General features: G+C 41.1%; 1 protein-coding gene across 1 annotated transcript in view; it reads right to left on the bottom strand.

Annotated features, from left to right (window-relative positions):
- Positions 1-20,488, bottom strand: part of TLN2 (talin 2) — a 447,872-nt gene that overhangs the window by 116,114 nt on the left and 311,270 nt on the right. The window contains exons 23-28 of the mRNA XM_024735251.1: positions 19,356-19,484; positions 18,069-18,182; positions 15,658-15,771; positions 6,181-6,315; positions 4,119-4,247; positions 2,777-2,879 (exon numbers count right to left, since the gene is read on the bottom strand). Of these exons, the coding sequence (XP_024591019.1) occupies positions 2,777-2,879; positions 4,119-4,247; positions 6,181-6,315; positions 15,658-15,771; positions 18,069-18,182; positions 19,356-19,484 (724 nt within the window). The remainder of the gene's footprint in view (positions 1-2,776; positions 2,880-4,118; positions 4,248-6,180; positions 6,316-15,657; positions 15,772-18,068; positions 18,183-19,355; positions 19,485-20,488) is intronic.

Consider the following 20,488-nt stretch of genomic DNA (forward strand, 5'->3'; position numbering starts at 1 on the left):
AAAAAAAAAAAAAAAAAAAAAGAATAGGCAGTGAAGGTAGAACTAATAAACTAATCAAGGGAAGAGAAATAGATTTTAAAAAGCACATATAAATCTGAAAGAAAGCAAGAAAGGAGAGATAAAGGAGCCTAGGATAGGTGGGACATATAGAAAAGAAATAGTAACATGACAAATACAAACCTCAATATATCAGTAATTATATTATATATAAACAGACCAAATACTCCAATTGAACGGAAAATACTGTCTCACCAACAAACAACTCCTCCGCCTCTGAAAGAACAACTACATGATACGCATAGGTATGCATGCACACACATGCATTAAATATACTCATAGAGAAAAAATGAAAGTAAAAGATTTATAACGCACACTCTAATGAAAACAAAAACTTCTATGCAAAAAACTATAAAACAGTATTGAGAGAAAGGAAATCTAAAGAAATGTAGAGATATACCACATTCACAAATTAGAAGACTCAGTAATGTAAAGATTTCAATTATCCCCAGATTCAGGTAACCCCGATCAAAAAAACAAACAAAAAAACAAGCGAAAGGGTTTTTTGTGGGGGGAGGGTACAAATTGACAGGCTGATTCTAAAACAGATGTGGAAATACAAAGGGTCAAGGAAAGTCAGCACTAACTTGAGGAAGAATAACAAAGACAGAAGACTCACAGTATCAGATATTAACACTTAGTATAAAACTGCAATGATTAGGAAAGTATGGTACTAAGGTAAGATCAGGCAATTAAAGCAATGAAAAAGAAGCAAAAGTTCAGAAACAGACTCACATTTATGCCCTTAATTTATAATGAAATTGCCCTCAAGACCACTGGGGAAAGGAGGGTCGCTTCAGAAAGTGGTGCTGGGTCAAATGGGTGGATGCCCTGGTGCAAAAGCAACTACACTAGGACCCTGTTTGCCCACATATAAAACTCAATTGCAGGTGGATCGTCGTTCTAAATATGGAAGTAAAACAACAAAGCCTTTAGACTATAACAGAGAAGAATATCTTCATGACTTGGAGAAGCAAAATTTTTAAATCGGACACAAAAAGCACTAACCATAAAGGAGAAGTGTAAATTGGACTATGTTAAAATTTAAGTTCTGTTTATCAAGAAACACCTTTAAAACAGTGAAAAGGTTAAGCCACAAGATACAAGAAATACATATATATGTGACAACTAACTCCTGCAAATAAATAAGGAAAAGGCAGAAAAGTCATATTTTTAAAAAATGGGCAAAAGACATGAAGAGATGCTTCACAAAAGAAGGTATCCAAATGGCTGATAAACTGAAAATATCCTCAACTGCCCTGTTCCTCAGGGACACGCAAACTAAAACCATAATGTGATTCTACTACACACTCAACAGAATGGCTAATATTGACAAAGCAGATGTGGTGACCAGGATGTAGAACAAGTGGAAATTTCAGATACCGCAGGAAGGACTGTAGCTGAGTGGCCGCACAGCCTATGACCCAGCAATTCCCCTGGGATGCCAAACATGCTCATTACTTGATCTTGGTAGGGGTTTTTCAGGTGTATTCAATTTGGGATAACTCAGGAAGATATACATTTAGGACTTATACTCTCCTCTGGATGTATATTATTCTTTAATAGTAATGTATATTTCAAAAAAAAAAATATTCAAGCTGTACTACTATAAAACAAAAGCAACAATCCATCTCCTCTTCACCTGATTCCTACTTATAGAGCCACTCAGTTCTTTAAGGTTTCTTCTTCTGATGGATGGATGGATGGATTTATTTAATTATTTATTTATGGCTGTGTTGGGTCTTCGTTGCTGCACGCGGGCTTTTCTCTAGTTGCGGTGAGCAGGGGCTACTCTTCGTTGTGGTGTGCGGGCTTTTCATTGCGGTGGCTTCTCTTTGTCACAGAGCAGAGGCTCTAGGCATGCAGGCTTCAGTAGTTGCAGCTCGTGGGCTCAGTAGTTGTGGCTCGCAGGCTCTAGAGCGCAGGCTCAGTAGTTGTGGCACATGGGCTTAGTTGTTCCGTGGCATGTGGGATCTTCCTGGACCAGGGCTCGAACCTGTGTTCCCTGCACTGGCAGGTGGGTTCTTAACCACTGCGCCACCAGGGAAGTCCTGATGTAGTTCTCATTTTCAAGTAATGGGCTAATATTGAAACTTCTTGTTGTCTCCATTTTAGATAGAAACAGACTTCCGACTATGAGAACATTCTTTTTTTTTTTTGTATCACCAGGTATTTTTCCTTATACATTCTGTTCCTTATACAGTACTCCTGCTTCAGGGGTACCTGGTGTCTCCAGGGCTCAAACCCTCCCAGAGTTTTGCAGCACCAATCAGCTTGCTTCTTGTTAGCTTCCCTATCCCTGGACAACTTTAGGTTTTTATTTATTGGGGTCTCTCAGTTACCACTCATCTGTCTCCTTCCATCTTCGACAACTTCTTTGAGATCTTATTTGTTTTCTTCTCTCTCATTTTCTTTGACTTTTTCTTTCTTTGTCTCCTTTAGTGGGATTTCAAGAGACATACACAGTTGCAGAGGTCTGTAATTACCATCTGCTTATAGTCTAATAGGGGTGACTCAAATAGTTTGGGGGAATCATATTTGATTAGTCTTTGTATGCTTAGCATCAAGCCCAGTAACAAGCATGTTGAAAGTGCTTGAAAAATGTGTGTTGAACTGCTGAAATAAAAAAGTCAGGTTCATTGTCAAATCAACAAACTCCCCGCACCAGCCCAGTGGTCTGTACCTGGCCTCAGGGCATCACGAAGGGTGTGAGTCTCACCTGTGTAGTGCTCATTGCCTTGAGCAGCACAGGTCAGGAGCTGCGCCATGGAGGAGCCCACTGCTTTAGATGTACTTCCCAGGTCCTGAGCACATTTTTCCAGCTGTAAGAAGATTCAAGGAAGAAGATAGCTTAGAAGAGGTAAATCATCCACTAAAGTCTTAGCCCCAAAATAATGCAGATCAAACTTCTGGGCCTCAACTCTTTCCCACCTAATACACCAATGGCACTAAGAAGAAGTAGGGTGATAGAGGGGAAAGAACCCAGGCTTCAGGATAAACAAATGAGTTCACACCCTGCCCTCTGCTTCCTTTCCCCACTTGCTAGCTGTTGAGAGATTGGGGTAAGTCACTGAACTCTCCAAGTCTCTGTGTCCTGAGATCACAGTATCTAGCTCAGAAGGTTTTCAGAGAATTAACGTAGGTACTCAACAAATGGTAGCCATTAGTATTATGCTTTCAGAAGCTAATTCAGAAGTCTGCAACAAATCCTTAGTGAGAATTAATTATGCCTTAGCAGGAAATGAGCAGACATCCAGCTGTTCCACCTTCCTGGCACGTGGGACCATTAACATTGTTCAATTTGATCATTATACTTTGCGGAGTTCTAACCAGAGGGAAATGCAATAGGAATAGAGGTTTGGAATGGTAAATGAGATTATGAAAACGGGCAAAGAGCTTGCTTCCCATGACGAGCACGTCGTCTTGCTTTGTCAATGGAATAAATAATTCAGAGAATAAAGTCAATAAAGCCCTATGGTAAGGGTAATTATTCAATTACTAGATGAGGACAACATTTTGGAAGAGAACTTTTGGGCACGCTGCAAGAGTTCAGAAAAGCATCAGGAAATGTATGCAGTTTTAACCCCACAACATGTTTTCTAAGAGAGGCATTTCCTTCAAGTAAAAAACAGAGCCTGGTCCACTGTAGCCAACAGTATAACACAGTACACACATTTGTTTAGGTAGTGGATGACACAACCTGGACCAAGAAGCCAGAACTCCTCCAGCTGCACTGGGCATTCTTTTCAGAAAAAGCCTGCAGGATTAGAACACTGGCCTCAAACGCCAGGTCTTGTTTATGGAAAAGAGGGATGAATAGGAACTGATGCCTGGTCATCCCCAGCCACACTCCAGGCAGGTACACACAGGCCCATCACCAGAGGCCCCCTCAGGGCCATCTCTATCATAACACTGTTCTAGAAAATGTGGCTATTCTAGGGCTTTGCATTAAAAACACTTGAAACTGAGACACTGACCACCCCTCCCCCCAACTCTAAAAATGTCTTGACTTCCTAACAGAGGTAGAGTCCCAGACCCCAGCTGCCACCAACATCTCCTACCGTCTCCCCTGGGAGTGGCTTCAGCTGACTCTCCACGGCAGCCATCTTGGCATCCTGCAGTTCACTCTTCAGGGTCTGCACAGTGCTCAGTGCTGAATCGATCTCCATGGGACCACAGGCTTCATGGGCCTGTCAACAGAGGTGGGAATATGTGCACAACAGTCTGCTCGGGAAAAGCATCCCCAGTACCTTGCAACATATGAAATGCGTTTCTGGATACAACCAATGACTCTCCAAATCTAGCAATAGGAAGCAAGGGTAACAAGCATTTCCTGAGAGCACAAAATCATGCTCAATCAGGACCTCAGTCCTAAGTTCCCTAAATAATCAATTATGTGTGTCTCATAACTGGATATACTTAAATTTTCCTTGAAGCTGTTTATATCTGAAATACATTACCTCTCAAACTAAGAGGATCCTTATTCACTGTGTCTGGGTTCTAGACATGGGGCACCTAGCACAGTATGTGTGCACACAAAAACTTGGGAAGCGTGGGGTGGATGAAGGAACGAATAAACAACTGAACCCAGGACTCTTCAGACAAGTCTATGTCAACCTTACTGAATCTCTTTACAAATTTCTAGATTGTAAACCATTATCGTTCCATACTGAAGGCTATGAAAGATTTTTTTCCTTAATAAAAACTTTTAAGAAAACGACTTCATTCTTGTGATCATCTAGAACAGCGGTCTCCAAATGCTTTGATCACACACCCCCAACACGCATGTTAATAAATTATACACGTAAATGTTAGTAAATTATACATATACAAGTATATTAAATACTGGTGTATCTTAACGTCTTTCTTTTTTAGATAATAGTAACAACAGCAGCAGTACACACTATTTGATTGATTTCTATGTGTGAGTATTACTAGGTGACAATACTGAGGCAGAGAGGTTAATTAACTTGCCCAGGTCACAAAATTAGTCAATGGCAAGGCGAGAATTTGAATGCAGGTGGTCTGATTTTAGAGCCTGTATTCTTAACCCTTACACTATATATTAAAATCATAAAAAGCTCTCACAGAGTCTTCCTGAATCCACTGCACAATGTTGCCTGAGTCCCACTTCGGGGCTCACTGCTCCAAAGCAGTTGTTGGAGGTGGGTGTGTCGTTCAGTCACTGGGGAAACTTGTTAAAATGCAGATATTTGGGCTCTATGACCAGAGATTCTGACTGGGGTGCTCAGAGGTGAGGCCCAGGAACCTGCATCCTAAATGCCCCCATGTGATTCCAGTGCAGATGGTCCCTGGACCTCTCTTTGAGAAAGAGAGCTCAAAATAACTTTTTTATTAGATATAACCTAAAACTCTAGATATTTATCTTTGGTGATGTAGTGCACTGTTTATATTACAAATTCAAATCAGCTTCTAACCTTCTTCCCTTGCTCATATATGAGGCTGCCTGTTTCTATAAAGGGATTGTTACAACGAGGAAAAATGAATTCATGCTAGAACTTCATGCTAATACCACATCAAACAGTACAGTAATGAGGCCCTTTGGTAATTAACACATCCCAGAGACAGAAATGCATTAATCCCCAGTTCTGTTCTATTGAGGATCTTGTTAAGGTGAATGCTCCCATTTAAGAGGTGGAAACCTCTCAGGGCAAAGATAATATAGATGATCCTCCAAAGTAGATTTGCTGCCTATATAATGTTATTAAGTTCACAAGATAACACCTGGAAGAAATCATCACTTACTATGCCCACAGTTTACCTGGCACCAAGAAACTGATGATCGGTCTCCCCTAAGACTGTGAGAAATAGACCATTGCTTGTCCCAGGGCAGGGGAGGAGGGGAAGTATGCAACTTAGCATAGCGTAACCAAAGTCATCTGTAACCAGAAGGTGATAACTAAGTCGAGGAGATAGCGGCTAAAAGTGGCAAAAGCCAATCCACACGAGCATATTTAGTGGTCAAGAGATGAAATGGACAACTGCACCAAGAAATATGCCAGGCAGTGTTCAGGCCCTGGGGAGCACCCAGGTCACACCAACAGTAAGGAATTAAAAGCTCCACTCCTGACAAGCTAACTGCCATGACAAGGGTCCACTTACCTTCTGCGAGGCAGTACGCAGCTCTGCCAAGCTGGTGGCAAGGTTCTTGGCACACTGGCTCAGCTGCATGGCTGCAGCCTGGTCGCTGACAGTGGGCACTGCGGCTTTAGCAGAGGACACCATCTTGCTTCCAGGCTGTGGAGAGAAAAGCTGAAAGTAAGACAGCTCCTGGGCAGCAAGAGTCAGAGTAGAGAACCAAACAACAATGTCCCCTTATCAGCCAGAACTTGCTTTGCCCTAAAACAAGGAATATTAAGACCATCTAGTTTCCCCCCAAAATTGCCAACCGAAATCAGATACTCTAGGGCAGTACATTCTAGGAATGTTTGAAACAGAAAGTATGTGTCTTCAGACTGGCTGAATGGATAAAAAAACGAGACCCATATACATGCTGTCTACAAGAGACCCACTTCAGATGTAGGGACACATACAGACTGAAAGTGAGGGGATGGAAAAAGATATTCCAAGCAAATAGAAATCAAAAGAAAGTTGGAGTAGCAATACTCATATAAGACAAAATAGACTTTAAAATAAAGACTACTAAAAGAGACAAGGAAGGACACTACATAATGATCAAGGGATCAATCCAAGAAGAAGATATAACAATTGTAAGTATCTATGCACCCAACATAGGAGCACGTCAATGCATGAGGCAAATGCTAACAGCCATAAAAGGGGAAACTGACAGTAACACAATAACAGTAGGCGACTTTAACACTCCACTTACATCAATGGACAGATCATCCAAACAGAAAATAAATAAGGAAATGCAAGTTTTAAATGACACATTAGACCACATGGACTTAATTGATATTTATAGGACATTCCATCCCAAAACAACAGAATACACTTTCTTCTCAAGTTCACATGAAACATTCTCCAGGATAGATCACATCTTGGTTCACAAATCAAGCCTTGGTAAATTTAGGAAAACTGAAATCCTATCAAGCATCTCTTCGGACCACAATGCTATGAGACTACATATCAATTACAGGAGAAAAACTGTAAAAACTACAAAAACATGGAGGCTAAACAATATGCTACTAAATAACCAAAAGGTCACTGAAGAAATCAAAGGGGAAATTAAAAAAATACCTAGAAGCAAATGACAATGAAAACACGACAACGCAAAACCTATGGGATGCAGCAAAAGCAGTTCTAAGAGGGAAGCTTATAGCAATACAGTCCTACCTCAAGAAACCAGAAACATCTCAAATAAACAACCTAAACTTACACCTAAACCAATTAGAGAAAGAACAAAAAAACCCCAAAGTTAGCAGAAGGAAAGAAATCATAAAGATCAGATCAGAAATAAATGAAAAAGAAATGAAGGAAACAATTGCAAAGATAAACTAAAAGCTGGTTCTTTGGGCAGATAAACAATAGTAATAAACCATTACTCAGACTCATCAGGAAAAAAAGGAAGAAGACTCGAATAAACAGAATTAGAGATGAAAAAGAAGTAACAACTGACACTGCAGAAATACAAAGGATCATGAGAGACTATTATAAGCAACTAATGCCAATAAAATGGCCAACCTGGAAGAAATGGACAAATTTTTAGAATAGCACACCCTTCCAAGACTGAACCAGAAAGAAAGAGAAAATATGAAAAGACCAATCACAAGCACTGAAATTGAAACTGTGATTAAAAATCTTCCAACAAACATATCAGCCAGAACTTGCTTTGCCCTAAAACAAGGAATATTAAGACCATCTAGTTTCCCCCCAAAATTGCCAACCGAAATCAGATACTCTAGGGCAGTACATTCTAGGAATGTTTGAAACAGAAAGTATGTGTCTTCAGACTGGCTGAATGGATAAAAAAACGAGACCCATATACATGCTGTCTACAAGAGACCCACTTCAGATGTAGGGACACATACAGACTGAAAGTGAGGGGATGGCAAAAGATATTCCAAGCAAATAGAAATCAAAAGAAAGTTGGAGTAGCAATACTCATATAAGACAAAATAGACTTTAAAATAAAGACTACTAAAAGAGACAAGGAAGGACACTACATAATGATCAAGGGATCAATCCAAGAAGAAGATATAACAATTGTAAGTATCTATGCACCCAACATAGGAGCACGTCAATACATGAGGCAAATGCTAACAGCCATAAAAGGGGAAACTGACAGTAACACAATAAAAGTAGGCGACTTTAACACCCTACTTACATCAATGGACAGATCATCCAAACAGAAAATAAATAAGGAAATGCAAGTTTTAAATGACACATTAGACCACATGGACTTAATTGATATTTATAGGACATTCCATCCCAAAACAACAGAATACACTTTCTTCTCAAGTTCACATGAAACATTCTCCAGGATAGATCACATCTTGGTTCACAAATCAAGCCTTGGTAAATTTAGGAAAACTGAAATCCTATCAAGCATCTCTTCGGACCACAATGCTATGAGACTACATATCAATTACAGGAGAAAAACTGTAAAAACTACAAACACATGGAGGCTAAACAATATGCTACTAAATAACCAAAAGGTCACTGAAGAAATCAAAGGGGAAATTAAAAAAATACCTAGAAGCAAATGACAATGAAAACACGACAACGCAAAACCTATGGGATGCAGCAAAAGCAGTTCTAAGAGGGAAGCTTATAGCAATACAGTCCTACCTCAAGAAACCAGAAACACCTCAAATAAAAAACCTGACCTTACACCTAAAACAATTAGAGAAAGAACAAAAAAACCCCAAAGTTAGCAGAAGGAAAGAAATCATAAAGATCAGATCAGAAATAAATGAAAAAGAAATGAAGGAAACAATGCAAAGATAAAACTAAAAGCTGGTTCTTTGGGCAGATAAACAATATTAATAAACCATTACTCAGACTCATCAGGAAAAAAAGGAAGAAGACTCGAATAAACAGAATTAGAGATGAAAAAGAAGTAACAACTGACACTGCAGAAATACAAAGGATCATGAGAGACTATTATAAGCAACTAATGCCAATAAAATGGCCAACCTGGAAGAAATGGACAAATTTTTAGAATAGCACACCCTTCCAAGACTGAACCAGAAAGAAAGAGAAAATATGAAAAGACCAATCACAAGCACTGAAATTGAAACTGTGATTAAAAATCTTCCAACAAACGAAAGCCCAGAGCCAGATGGCTTCACAGGCAAATTCTATCAAACATTTAAAGAAGAGCTAAAACCTATCCTTCTCAGACTCTTCCAAAATATAGCAGAGGGAGGAACACTCTCAAACTCTTTCTACGAGGCCACCATCACCCTGACTCCAAAACCAGACAAAGACATCACAAAGAAAGAAAACTACAGGCCAATATCACTGATGAACATAGATGCAAAAATCTTCAACAAAATACTAGCAAACAGAATCCAACAGCACATTAAAAGGATCATACACCATGATCAAATGGGGTTTAGCCCAGGAATGCAAGGATTCTTCAATATATGCAAATCAATCAATGTGATACACCATATTAACAAACTGAAGGATAAAACCATTTGATTGCCTTGTAATTCAAGTGCCTGAGTTTGTGTTTATGATGGTGTTTGTATCAAACGGCATCATGGAGTGCTGCCTGGTTGAAGTTTTCAAAGTCATAAGAATAGAGGGAAGAGGTAGGAGAACTGGATCACATGGAATATGAGAGTATAGATGTAGAAAATTTAAAAAGAAGAAAATCTGTACTGTAGCATCTGGTATCATGTTTATTTTATAAGTGTATATATTGTTCAGATACTAACTAGGAAAAATTCATTAACAATAAATATGCTATGAACTTAAAAAAAATGATAATCTCAACAGATGCAGAAAAAGCTTTTGACAAAATTCAACACCCATTCATGATAAAAACTCTCCAGAAATCCAGAAAGTGGGCCTAGAGGGAAACTACCTCAACATAGTAAAAGCCATAGATGACAAACCCACAGCCAACATCATTCTCAATGATGAAAAACTGAAAGCATTTCCTCTAAGATCAGGAACAAGACAAGGGTGCCCACTGTCACCACTATTATTCAACATAGTTTTGGAAGTTTTAGCCATGGCAATTAGAGAAGAAAAAGAAATAAAATGAATACAAATTGGAAATGAAGAAGTAAAACTGTCATTGTTTGCAGGTGACATGATAGTATACATAGAAAATCCTAAAGATGCCACCAGAAAACTACTAGAGCTAATCAATGAATTTGGTAAGGTAGCAGGATACAAAATTAATGCACAGAAATCTCTTGCATTCCTATACACTAACAACGAAAAAATCAGAGAAATTAAGGAAACTCTCCCATTTACCATTGCAACAAAAAGAATAAAATACCTAGGAATAAACCTACTTAAGGAGACAAAAGACCTGTATGCAGAAAACTATAAGATGCTGATGAAAGAAATCAAAGACAAGACAAACAGATGGAGAGATACACCATGCCCTTGGATTGGAAGAATCAACGTTGTGAAAATGACTACACTACCCAAAGCAATCTACAGATTCAACGCAATCCTGATCAAATTACCAATGGCATTTTTCACAGAACTAGAACAAGAAAAGTTTACAATTTGTATGGAAACACAAAAGACTGCAAATAGCCAAAACAATCTTGAGAAAGAAAAATGGAGCTGGAGGAATCAGGCTCCCTGCCTTCAGACTATACTATAAAGCTACAACTGGCACAGAAACAGAAATATAGATCAATGGAACAGGATAGACAGCCCAGAGATAAACCAATGCACAGATGGTCTCCTTGTCTTTGACAAAGGAGGCAAGAATATAAAATGGAGAAAAGACACCTTCTTCAATAAGTGGTGCTGGGAAAACTGGACAGCTACATGTAAAAGAATGAAATTAGAACAATTCCTAACACCATACACAAAAAGAAACTCAAAATGGATTAAAGACCTAAATGTAAGGGCAGACACCATCAAACTCTTAGAGGAAAACACAGGCAGAACACTCTATGACATAAATCACAGCAGGATCCTTTTTGACCCACCTCCTAGAGAAAGGGAACTAAAATTAAAAATAAACAAATTGGACCTAATGAAATTTAAAAGCTTTTGCACAGCAAAGGAAACAATAAACAAGACGAAAAGACAACCCTCAGAATGGGAGAAAATATTTGCAAACAAAGCAAGTGACAAAGGATTAATCTCCAGAAGGTACAAGGAGCTCATGCAACTCAATATCAAAAAAACAAACAACCCAATCAAAAAATGGGCAGAAGACCTAAATAGACACTTCTCCAAAGAAGACATACAGAATGCCAACAAACACATGAAAAGATGGTCAACATCACTAATGATTAGTGAAACGTAAATCAAAACCACAATGAGGTATCCCTTCACACCAGTCATAATGGCCATCATCAAAAAATCTACAAACAATAAATGCTGGAGAGGGTGTGGAAAAAGGGGAACCCTCTTGCACCATTGTAAACTGAATGTAAACTGATACAGCCACTATGGAGGACAGTATGGAGGTTCCTTAAAAAACTACAAATAGAACTACCATATGACCCAGCAATCCCACTACTGGGTATATACCCTGAGAAAACCATAATTCCAAAAGATACATGCACCACAATGTTCACTGCAGCACTATTTATAATATCCAGGACATGGAAGCAATCTAAATGTCCATGGACAGATGAATGGATAAAGAAGATGTGGCACATATATACAATGGAATATTACTCAGCCATAAAAAGGAACAAAATTGAATTATTTGAAATGAGGTGGATGGACCTAGAGTCTGTCATACAGAGTGAAGTAAGTCAGAAAGAGAAAAATACCATATGCTAACGCACATAAAACGGAATCTAAAAAAACGGTACTGATGAACCTAGAGGCAGGGCAGGAATAAAGACACAGACGTAGACAACGGACTTGAGGACAGGGGGAGGGGAGGGAAAGCTGGGACGAAGTGAGAGAGTGGCATGGACTTATATATACTACCAAATGTAAATAGATAGCTAGTGGGAAGCTGCTGCATAGCACAGGGAGATCAGCTGGGTGCTTTGTATCGACCTAGAGGGGTGGGATAGGGAGGGTGGGAGGGAGGCTCACGAGGGAGGGGATATGGGGATATATGTATACGTATAGCTGATTTACTTTGTTGTACAGCAGAAACTAACACAACACTGTGAAGCAATTATACCCCAATAAAGGTATTCAAAAAAAAAAAGTATGTATCTTTTGGGGTGGAGTGGGGAGTAAAATTGGGCTAGTGGCTTGAAATTCTTATTTAAAACAGATTTGAAAGGGAGTTTCTTATTAAATATGTTTGTGCTTCTTGGAATAGCTCTTTAATCTGTGTCTCAAATATATGTAATAGACTACTTAGAAAAATACAGGGACACAAAATGAAACGAGTGACCTCTCACATCTCAGAACCCAGGACAATTTGACCATGCATGGGTGTCTATGTGCAGGCACATATATTTTCAAAAGTAAGATAATACTATTTATTCTGTTTTCCAATCTCCTTGTTCCACATAGTCTATCTTTTTCATAGCTATGTTAATACCCTGTATACATCAGTTATCACTTTTCAATCCTGTATTGTTAAGTAGCTTTCCATGTTTTCAAATATAATAAACAATGATATGATAAACACCTATGTAACTAAAATTTTGTACACGTTCATAATTTTTTTGTATAAATGTTTCTGGACCAAAAAGTACACATAATTTTAAGGTTTTTAATATGTATGCTATACAACGGCTCTTAGTAAAGCTGTAACAATTTAAGTGCCAGATCATAAATACCAAGGACACAAGTTAATCTTATTAATATTTAAGGAATTCATGAGAATTTATAAGAAAAATCAGCATGAGTATATAAAAAGCATGAAGAGACAAGTTCACATAATAAAAACAAATAACTGAAACATGAAAAATGTTTAACATTGTGAAAATCAAGGACATGCAAGATCAAATAATAAAAACTTAACCAAGTAAATTGGCAAAAACATTTCAAAAAAATGATTGACTTCCCAACTTGGAAAAGAGGTATTAAAAAGTGTGCTCCAAAATGCAAATGAAAACTACAATGAGGTTTCACCTCACACCAGTCAGAATGGCCATGATCAAAAAATCTAGAAACAATAAATGCTGGAGAGGGTGTGGAGAAAAGGGAACCCTCTTGCACTGTTGGTGGGAATGTAAATTGATACAGCCACTATGGAGAACTGTATGGAGGTTCCTTAAAAAACTAAAAAAAGAACTACCATATGACTCAGCAATCCCACTACTGGGCACATACCCTGAGAAAATCATAATTCAAAAGGTCACATGTACCCCAATGTTCATTGCATTGCAGCACTATTTACAATAGCCAGGACATGGAAACAACCTGAATGTCCAACGACAGATGAATGGATTAAGAAGATGTGGCACATATATACAATGGAATATTACTCAGCCATAAAAAGGAATGAAATTGGGTCATCTGTAGAGATGTGGATGGACCTAGAGTCTGTCATACAGAGTGACGTTAGCCAGAAAGGGAAAACAAATATCGTATATTAACGCATACATGTGGAATCTACAAAAATGTTACACATGATCCTATTTGCAGGGCAGGAATAGAGGTGCAGACGTAGAGAACAGACATGTGGACACAGAGGGGGTAGGGGAGGGTGGGACGAATTGGGAGATCAGGATGGACATGTATACACTACCATGAGTAAAATAGGTAGCTAGCGGGAACATACTATAGAGCACAGGAAGCTCATCTCAGTGCTCTGTGATGGCCTAGATGGGTAGGATGGGGGGGAAGTCTAAGAGGGAGTGGATATATGTATACATATAACTGATTCACTTCATTGTACAGCAGAAACTAACACAACGTGGTAAAGCAATTATACTCCAATAAAAAAATAATAACCCCACATTTGAATCTAAAAAAAGAGTGGCTATGTGTATATGTATAACTGATTCACTTTGCTGTACACATGAAACTAACACAACATTGTAAATCAACTATATTCCAATAAAAATTAAAATAAAATAAAACAAAGAGAAAAAAATAAATAAAAAGTGTGCTCCATATGTTGCTAGTTGTAAATTTAGATTCATTCATCCTTCTGGAAGGGCAATTTTACCACATGTATGAAAAGAGTTTAAAATGTAAACTTTAAAAAAAGTTTAAAACTTGTTGATCTGCTGATTCCATTTCTATTTATTTCTGACTCTGGCTTTATTCTTGTTAAGATCTGATTCGTCTACAGTAGCAAACTTAAAAGAACAAAAGAAACAGGAAAAACAAGGGCAGGGACAGTGACCCCTGGACCATGTCCACACTGTACTATCATAAGACCCGATGATCCTGCCAGCAGTGGGACAACACAACTGATTCTAGGACCTGTAACCACCTACAGCAGAAGACAAACAACTTGTCCAAGCCACAGTTCTCAATGTCCCAAAGATAAAAATAACCTGCTTGCAATTCTAGTTCTAGTAATTTACCCTAAGGAAACAATTCAAGAGGGGCACAAAGATTTGAGCACACACCAAGATTTTTTTTTTTCATCATATCACAGGTTGTTTATGACGGCAAATAATTGAAAACAACCTGTATGTCGAATGACAGAACAGCTAAACAATGAGTATAGTATATGAGAGAATATGACTCAAATTCACAAATATTCATAATATAAATGTTAATGTGAAAAACAGTCAATACACAGTGAATCCCAAGAGAATACATACATACATAAATACGTTTGTATATGTATGAAGATAAAATGTGAGGAAGCACAAACATTTCATGTTGTATCCCTGCATGTTGGAGCTACGGCTCTTGAAGAATTAACCAAATAGAAGTATCACTGGGTCCTGTAATTACAGATCTGAATAGACAGGGACGAGGAAGAAACTTGCCAAACCACATGGACTGTTTAGGAGATCCAAGTAGACAAAGTGCCGAGAGATGTGAAAGAAGTACTTACAAAGGGAGTGTTCACAACTTAATATTCACATTTTATATTTAATTAAAAAGAAAATGAACCTAGCCATACTTCACAAAGATTGACAATACTTACTAATTCTATATTTGCCACAAGAAACCACCACACCTTTGGAGAAGATGCACTCACAGATTCTTATTTCCCTGGCTATGATTAATGGCATGAGGTATTCTGGAAACTAGCACACCTAAAGCAATACTTACTACTATACTAGGCTGTTTGTCAAAAAGTGCAGCTTATTTCATGGTTTCCCTCACGGAAGAGAAATACAGAGAGCAAAATGGATAATGTGCCATCTCCTGGGGCAATTTCCCTGCATATCAGCATCTTGCTTTGCCAAGCTGCATCTCCCTCTCCTGAAACTGCTTCCAGGTCTGCTTACTGCAAAGACTTTGCTCTGGCTCCGGAATCTGTGAAGTCCTCTCCTTAAGGATAAAGGGCACCCCCTGCCCAGTGGGCAGTGGGGTGGGGGTGGGTTGAGGTTCCGGGGAAGATGGAGGTGAATGTTTCCGTGGTACCTGGAGGAAGTTCTGGCTGGAGATGATGAGTGCCAGCTGGGCACTGAGATCTTCTGCTTGGGCTTGGCTCCCTCTGACCCCCTGGACCAGCTGAGGGATGTGATCAGCCACCGCCTACAGGAAGCAAGGAAAATGAAAACTGAGCATACCCAGGATGGTGACGTACCAAAACGGGGTGTGTGGGGAAACGCCCCCAGTGATAATGTTCTGTGGATGTGCCTTCCCTCCTGGGGGTGCCCGGCCCAGACCTTGGATTCACTCAGCAGCTTTAGCCCGTTGGGTCCTTGCCAACACTGATGCCAACACAGTACCTGTGGGTAGGCTCCTCCCACACATGCTCTTCCCTGTGGTCCCCCCGGTCCCAATACATGCAGCACAAGGCGATTCTCCATATCGAAGCCTTAAAACAATTTCCCCAGTTGCAGCTCACACCATCCTGGCTCATTAGTGTTGAAAACCCTAGCATCGAGGAATCTGTCCAATTCACAGGTAGATAAACTCAATTCATATGGTCCAGTGATCAGAAGAAAGTGAGAGAAGCACTCAACTAACAGCATACTTCAGCATTTCGATATCTGACTTTGCGGGTATACGTTCCGTCTGTCAGCTTTCATGTCACTGTGGTTCCTCTCTTCCTGTATTCTCACTCCTCAAATGGGAAAACCCAATGCCCGGGATAGGGGAGGGAGGACAGCATCCCAAGGTGAGACCACTTGAAAGTGACCGTCTTCCACGGTGCCTAGGAGATGCTGGCTTTTTCCCTCTCTACAAGGCCTCTGGCTTGTCCCTTTGCGCCACACCACATCTGACCAACCAGGCCCTCAGAGGCCATGGCACAGTGACCGTCACTACTAAGGAAGGGCCCAAGAGCAGCCCACCCTGGTGACATGTTCTTTTCAGGAGGCCATTCCAGCAAGAATAAAAAAAAATTTCGGGCTTCCCTGGTGGCGCAGTGGTTGAGAGTCCGCCTGCCGATGCAGGGGACACGGGTTCGTGCTTCGGTTCGGGAAGATCCCACGTGCCGTGGAGCGGCTGGGCCCGTGAGCCATGGCCGCTGAGCCTGTGCGTCTGGAGCCTATGCTCCGCAACGGGAGAGGCCACAACAGTGAGAGGCCCGCGTACCACAAAAAAAAAAAAATTTCCAGGAGAATTTCCCTCGCATCCTCTTCTGCTGGCTCCAGGAACTTGGCCCACTTTACCTTCTGCACTGCAACCTGATAAACAGTAATGCTTTCATTCCCTGACAGAGATACCCACGGGCTGAGTATGTTCTGTTTGTTCATAAAAAGTAGGGGGAAGGTTCATACTATTTTCCTGGACACAAGTAGCCTGTGCTCCCTGATAAGGGGAAATGCCATTTTGCTACCCCTGCTGGCGGCTGAAGCCAGGCCCCAACTGGAAACCAACTCCCTCCGCAGCAGGGGCCTGGCTCTCAGGAAAAAACCCCTCTTTACGTGCACAACCCCGAGGACAGGGTCCTCCTGCATTGCTGAGGCTTTTCCACCAGAGCAAACTTGCTCCGCAGGGAGGGGCTAGCCTCAGAGAACTGGGATTCAGGACGTGGAGGGCCCTGGGTGGCCTCCCCACAGGAGTAAAGCCATTTTTGAAGTAGAAGCAGCAACACCCCTCACATGCGAATGGTTTCACAGAGGAGATTTGAGAAAGGAGAGAGAAGGCTCAGAGCCCACGTAAATCCAAGATGCCTCTGCACCCAGCTCCCACGGCGAACCGCAAGCACTGCAGGGAACTTCAGTCAGGCATGGTGCCAACATGTGGGCGATGGCCAGGCAATGAGATGTGCCTTTGGCACCACTCGGGGCTCTCCCGGGACAGTTAACTCTGGGCGCTCAGAGAAGGCGGCAGAGGTGGACACCCTCTGCGGCACCTTGGCTTCAAGCGCGGCATCGGCGACAGGTCTCGGAAGATCAGTGAGGCAACCACAGAAAGCACCAGAGCGCAACAGCGACGAGGCCAGACAGGATGAATAAATCCTCAGGTGCCATCAGTGCAAAGCAGGAAGTCACCCCTGCCATGACGAGTGAAGACTGAACACAAAGGCCGCCATTCAAAGGGAGGAAGGCACTCTGGAAATTCGATGCTTCATTACGGTTTCAGAGCCCTCAAGGGCCTTGTCATTGATCCTCCTTGACTTGTGCTCTCAAAAAGAAGGAAAAGAATCTAGACAAAGGAAAGACAATGCTGGGAGAAACATGTTCTCTTTCCAAACACAGGCCATTCGCTTAACAGACAAAAACCAGACGTGTGTGTGTACACCTGGAACATGGGAGCCGGAACAAACTGGATTAGGAGCCTGGATGATCAGTCTTAACCGAATTACCAGGGCACTGGGCGCTCTAATGTTATCAGGGTCTCCTCCAGCAGACCTGGCTCTCTGGCAGCTGGTGCCTCACCTTGCAGCTCTGGACCAGCTGCTGCTGGGCCGCGGGGTTCTTGTTGGACACAGCCGCATTCTGGGAGGCGGCGATGGTCTGCGTGGCTGCAGCTGCAGCCTGCTTGGCTGCAACCTGGGGAGGACAGTAAGAGGAGGTGAGGCAGGGTTCACACGTGCAAACACACACACACACACGCACATTGATATAAATCCCCTCCACTAAAGGGGGTCACCGCACGGCTCCAAGAAAGGGCACACCAGGCACAGACTCCGCCCTTTCAGCACCAATGACATTCTAACCTAGCCACGCCCTGTTGTCTTCCTTTGGTTTAAGTACCCTGGGACAATTGAAAAAGACAGGCTCAAGTGCCGATGTTCATCTGTCATTTCTCAAAAAGACAAGGGACGAGTCCCAGGACCGCGATGCCACTGATAAGCGGCACTAAGTCTAAATGTTTTAGGAGAAAAACATTTCTCTCACAAGAAGCATGGGCTGCTCTCTGGGTCAAGCACCAAGCACAAACACTGGGGCTCCTGACTTGCCTGGGCTCAGAAAGGCCCAGATGTCCCCACTGGCGTACTTAATCGTGTTTAGTCTCTAGTCTCCCTCCACAGACAAGGAGGTCAGCTTTCCTCCAGAACTCAGCAGATTACACATGGAGGGATTCCTCACTAGAGCCAAGCTCTGGCCTCTAATGCCCCCAAATTTTAGTCTAAGAATCTCCCGTGTACATTTGTGAGAGAGATTTATTTTCTTACAGAATTTGTGCCTATTACTTTTTTTTTTCCCGAGAATAAATAAGCATTCTGAAAGACGACAGAAGTATTTATTACTCCCTTCCAAACCTATTTATCCCCATCTCCAGTCTTCCGAAGTTCCTATCATCTACTGGGATTCGTGAAAGAGTATTACCTCCAACAATATATATACATTTTTAGCTAAAGGTCCTTTCTGAACATGTACATCCCTTAATGCCAGGAAAAAAAAAAACAAAACAAACCTGGTTCCTCCTGAAAGAAAATTTGAATTCTGTTCAAGAATGTTAAACTCTGAAAAGATTCTGGCATTGTGCAACCATGAACTGAAGCAGTTTTTCAAACTGTGTCAACGGACCTAAACCACTGAACATAAATGTACAATGTCCCTAAACCAGCCGTTCAAGTTCCTCACGGCACCTAAAGCATTAAACTGCATCGTCTATCTTGATTTAGCTTCCTTTCTAGGGGCACTGCCTTATGAATTCGCTTATTCTTTCAATGGACTCTATGCAAATCTAAAACCTGGAAAACCAGCCTCTTTACTGACCTCCAGTCGGTTGACGATTTTTTTCTTAATAGCATTCTGGGCTGCGGCGTTGGTTGCCACCCGGAGACCTTCTGCAGCTTCTCTCAGCCTTTGCTGCTGGTCCTCGTTCTCAGGGTTGGCTGCAGCTCCCTACGAAGGTGAAAAGAAAGATTCCAAGAGGTCCAAGGGGCAGCATGCCACAGACGCTGAATTCATGCCTTCAATGTTACTTTTTCCTACGAATACCAAGTAACAGGAAGAGAGAAGCCAAAGCAGTATCTTTATGATAAAGATGTTTCCTCTCACAACAAAAAAATATCTACCAGGGGATGTTGCCAAACTGCACGGCTGAACAAGAAAAATCCAATAATAATTAAATTAAATAATTAAATTAAATAAATACTTAAACACTTGAGATCATAGCATTCATCATCCATATAAATTACCTTGTGGTGAGAAACCCAATGGTTTAAAAGATGTTAAGATAAATCTCCCTCCTGATCACATCTCTCAGGGAGAATTGTATTTTAATTGGTGTGACAGACACATATTGCTGCTGAAAGATTCTCCTGTCCTGCGGCACTGGTGAATGAGAATGGGCTAAGATTACAGCGTAACACAGGGGCCGGGATGGAGGGAGTGGGGGGATGGGAACGCCATCCAAAATTCTATAAGCCAATGTGGTTCAAGAAAGACCATGTCTAGAAATTGCATTCCTAGAGAGTCTGGGCTGGCAAATATAGCCAAGTAGAATTGGTCCCCAACTGTACTAATGAGAGAAATCGATGCCCCTATCCAGGCAGGGAAAGAAGAGGGTGCTGTGCACAACCGATGGCCATGTTTCCCTTGTGTAAGCCCACGGCTCTTTTACTGTGTTGCTGTAGGTTAAAGTGTGTTAGAAGTGCAAGTGGAGTTTAGTTAGATGGGTAGGATTTTGAAGCAGGGAAAGGCTAAAGGTAATGTAGGGAGAGGATAATTTTACTGCCCAATAACTCGACAAAAACTTAAAGCACATCCAGTCTTCCACGTCCACCTGAGATAAAAGCATCAATCAAGATTCTTCTCACAGAGCCTGGATGCTTTGTGACCAGCACTGGATGTATGTAGATGAGTGAGTTTCTTCCCATGAACATTTTCAGGCAATAATATTTGCT

Source organism: Neophocaena asiaeorientalis, unplaced genomic scaffold (assembly GCF_003031525.2).
Source record: "Neophocaena asiaeorientalis asiaeorientalis breed wild unplaced genomic scaffold, Neophocaena_asiaeorientalis_V1.1 scaffold264, whole genome shotgun sequence".
Classification (NCBI taxonomy): domain Eukaryota; kingdom Metazoa; phylum Chordata; class Mammalia; order Artiodactyla; family Phocoenidae; genus Neophocaena; species Neophocaena asiaeorientalis.